A 4,388-nucleotide genomic window follows, 5' to 3' on the forward strand; every position below is an offset into this window, starting at 1 on the left:
TCCATGATTTCCTAGACTCTATCATATGGTTTGACACTTCAATGACATCAAGAGAAAAGGGCATAGTGATGAGGAGGGTATTGATGAATCTCAAATGTAGGGAAATGAGTTGGATAAAATTATTTAATTGTTTAGTAGAATTTCTCAATATAAGGATTCCTTAAGAAACTTTCTAGGCTTATTTTTAGGAGGATATCAATAGGAAAAAGGTTCAAGTAGACAAGAAGAGACATAAAGTGAAGAAGGAATTAAAGAAAATTTAAGAAAAATAAATAAATGAGGGAAGTAACTTAAAAATATGGAATGAAATATTAAATCTAATGGCAATTGAGTGGAATTATCTAAGAAGCCTCCACAATTCAAAATCTAATTAGTTTTCTACTTCTTTAAGCTCTTTTGTTATTTGGGCCCTATTTTATTATACTTTGGCATGAATTGGTATAATACTTGAAATTTCTATTTTGTTGTTATAGTTTTGAGTGCAGGACCCCCTTTACACACATTATGTAATAAAAAATATAGTTATTCATAAAATTTTGATTAATTAATTGGAATGAACTATTACAAGTGTCATACTTCACTGAGTTTTTGTTTGAATTGTAATATTTGTTTCACTCTATTTTTTGTATCCTATTTCCATAAAAAATGTAATGTTTAAGAAATGTTAAAATATCACAACATACAATTATTTTTATAATACCCCTATTTTAATAAACATTGAATTACTACATCCAACAAAAAAAAAACTCAACTCACTCAATATGAAAATGAATATCATATTTGTCAGTAATCCTGCACACACAGTCAGAGTCTCAACATGCGTTGTTGGTCTAAACTGGTTCATTAGTGTATTAAACTGTTCTGTCTACTGCATCTCTGAAGTTTTTGGATTAGACTCTTCGCCGCAACAAATCCTGCCATTTTATTTTTTGTGCTGCTAGACTTTTCAGACACTGCCATGTTCTTTTGGCCTTATCACCAGTAAGTTGATGATGCTGTCCGCAATTTTATACAAAGATATCACTCCGTTGAGACTGTCATTGATAAGGGTAACAAAAGTGGAAAGTGAAACCACTTCTCAAAAATGTGGCCTAGTCAAATTAATGTATTTCAGAAGTTTAATTTGCATTGAATGGTCAAAATGGTAGTTAGTACAGGATCGTTTTTCACTTTAAACACAAACTAATTAGAGCATAAAAGTCGCCTCCCGTATCACTCATCAAGCCAAAAATCCTGCACAATCGACTAAAATTTCAGAGCAGCTTCACTGCCTCTGCTACCTTCTTCATCTCCATCTACAGACTGCAGAGGTTTTCTCAGTGACAGAGAGCTGCCCATATTAGTAGCCTCTCCATTCTGGCCATTTTCTTCACCTTTCCAACTGGAAATCTCTGATTTTCCAACTCTTACACTTTTCTCTCAGCCACCATCTGCAGAGGTCCTCCTGGCAAAAGAAGACTGTCCTTTTAACTGTAAAGGTCCTTGAGGTGAGCTTAAAGACTGTGAAGGAGTGTGATGCTGTTCACAATAGGTAAGTTGCGAGAGCTGTAGTTCAGAAGATTGATTTGCTTGGGAATAATATTCTTGGGGCATTTGTGATTGGCATTAGTGTGATTGGAAATGAGAAGTGGAAGTATTTGAAAGGGGACTGTAAAATCCTGGAGCTTGATGGGCTGCTGCATAATCATGAGGCACCCAAATTCCTCCAAGAACCACCAATTGTGGGGCTTGAGAAGCAGACGTCTGAGGAGAAGGACTTGGCCTTTTGATGTACAAACGGTATTTCTGTAAATGACTTTTGACTTCGTCATTGGTAAGCCCATCCACCTTCATCAGCCCTCTGATTTGCTTTGGCGTTGCTACTTGTGACCCACCTAGCTGTTGAAGAGCACTGACAAAGCGCCTATGCAGCTCTGGTGACCAGCACATTCTAGCTTTTCTCTGAGATTGAGCCCCATTGGATGTAGTTGGAGCAGGAGAGCAACCACCCACGCTAGGTTTTTCTGACCCTTTCTTGGAGAACACAGGCGCAGCGGTCTCTATTGGTTCCTTGGATTTACTATTCCTGAATGTGGTGGTGGTGGCATTGTTCAACTTGGCAATTTCATTGCATCTATGGGAGGAACCTACCTCCTGCTCTCCCGATGACAAGGCAAGGTCTGGTAAAGTCTTGCCTGCATCCGATCTTACAGAGACAGCTGGATTGCTTTGTCTCTCTCTTAAAAATGGGAGGAATCCACCTCCAGTTCTTTTCTTAGAATCAGGAAACAACTTAGAGTTTGATGCGAAAATTTGCTCTTGACCAGATTGGCCAGAATGGGAATCGTGTGGCTTCAATGGATTTTCCTGTGGGGAAACCCTTTGCTCTTCCTTGCACTCTTCAGATTCAGAATTCTGACTCCACAGCTGAACAGAACTCATCCAGTTGGGTTTTTCACCAGTGTCAAATTTTGTTCTCTTTGAATCATGATGGCTGTGATTCACCTCGGATTCCTCTCCAGACTCATCGCACGGTTTCTTGAGAGGTATGAATTCCTCTAGCACTGGTCTGCTGTCACTAGACGCAGGCATGTACTGCTGCTCCTCGTAGGAGAAAACCATATGATTTGTCGGTGTCGATGCCTGTATAAGTACTTGGCAATTTGCTAACTGTTCCTTAGAAGCAGCAATTGCATCATCAAGAAGATTCATACAGACAGGAAGTTCTCTTTTGAAAGCTTCAATTTTCTTTCTTTCCTCCTCTAGTCCCTTGAGATAATCATCGAGCTGTCTTATTCTTTCAAACTGATCGCTTACAGGCGAAATTGCCTTCAACGCGCTGGAGTATTTACCAGGAGAAGGCCTGCAGTCCAGAGTCAGCTCTGTCGGTGATCCCATTGTTTTACACAGATCGGTCATGCAGAAAGACCACCTTCTTCCACCCCTCATTACAAAGCACCCCGGCGGTAATTTCTAATAAGGTCCTGAAGAAATCGAACAAGAGAACCAATATCTGTGACTCCTTCCCTCCCCTGTTCAACAGATCACCACTCGCCAATTAATGCATCGTATCGAGAGAGATATGATCCAAGAGCTTGCCAGAAATAAAGCTCTGACAAGAAAACCAAAATTAAAGGGCTAAAGCAAAGCACGGGTAGGTTGATGGAGTCAAAGGAAATGGGAAATGCAGAGAACATGTATACCAACTATTGCTAGCAAGCCAGGCAAATAAGAAAGAGCGAAGGGGCAAAACAAAACAAAGACAAACCTTGGTAGATTCTGATGATGCACAAGGTGAAGAAAAATCCAAAAGTTGATCAACGTACAGGCAAAGCTAGGAAAAACAATTAAGGGTAAGATTCCAGATCCTCAAAGTTTAATACCTCTCTCTGTCTCAGGGACGAATTGGGTATCTGCAAAATGCAAAAGAGGCCCACAGATTCGTCAAAAAATTGGGTCTCTATTTGTGAAGCTCTCTATTTAGGAAGTGTTTGGAGAGACTAATAGAGGTTGTGAAGGTGCCGTCTACTTGATAAGGACGTAATCATAAATTACAATTCTACACCTTATTTGTCTTGGCGTAAGGGACTCTGTTTGGCATATTCCATCATACACTTCATAAGTATATGCTAAAATTCTATGCTGAGTCGGTGACAACTGTTTTAAAAATGAATTAAAATGTGTTTCACAATATGTCTGAGTGAGCACATCTGTTGAGATATTCTCAGCAACTCTTTCGGATGCTGCGATTTGTCTTGACATTTTTTTGTTTATGTGCGGTTTAGCTTTCACGTTCGGCATCAACTTGTCTAAATAATTGTACATCGGATGGATGTTTCCTGTAATCTTACATACAGTAAAATTATAAGGAAATCATTGAAGGTATGGAAATCATCGAAGGTAATCTGGTATATCAATACTGGTTAATTTTGAAGCTGGATTTATTTCTCAAAACAGTTTTAATATAAAAATTAAATGCAAAATTGTATGTAAGCACACTATAATTCTAATATATGAAATTTTCTTAAAATGAATTGAACGTAGAGATCCGTATCATCTAATGTATGACAGTACAATAGGCTACTTGGTAACTACGAAATAGATTTTTTATTCCTATTTTAACCACTGCCCATCGTGTTGGCTTACTGCAATAGTAGATACCAAATGTTTTAATTCATGGGAAAATATTCGTCCAAGTTTGTTCATATTTTTACTTTTTTTTGATAAAAGTGGATGACCTACTCAAATTATACTAAATCTTTATATTTTTTACATGGTGTCTGGTTCAATGAGCACTGAAGGGAAAGAACCTGTGAGAAAACCCTTCAATATTGCTCAAGAAAACAAAAGCCTATCTACCCATTACAATAGCCCATAGGCGACCCGAATACAACCCCAGATTACAACAT

At 38.3% G+C, this 4,388-nt stretch overlaps 1 protein-coding gene across 1 annotated transcript; it reads right to left on the bottom strand.

Annotated features, from left to right (window-relative positions):
- Positions 1 to 1,605: 1,605 nt before the first annotated feature.
- LOC131076634 (myb family transcription factor EFM-like) lies at positions 1,606 to 2,947 on the bottom strand. Its single transcript, XM_059220411.1, has 2 exons — positions 2,635 to 2,947; positions 1,606 to 2,574 (listed from the first exon to the last, which is right to left on the bottom strand). Exons 1-2 carry the CDS (start codon positions 2,926 to 2,928, stop codon positions 1,606 to 1,608), a joined length of 1,263 nt encoding a protein of 420 aa, XP_059076394.1. The 5' UTR covers positions 2,929 to 2,947.
- Between the last annotated feature and the right edge of the window lie 1,441 nt (positions 2,948 to 4,388).

This window comes from Cryptomeria japonica, chromosome 5 (assembly GCF_030272615.1).
Source record: "Cryptomeria japonica chromosome 5, Sugi_1.0, whole genome shotgun sequence".
In the NCBI taxonomy this organism is placed as follows: Eukaryota; Viridiplantae; Streptophyta; class Pinopsida; order Cupressales; family Cupressaceae; genus Cryptomeria; species Cryptomeria japonica.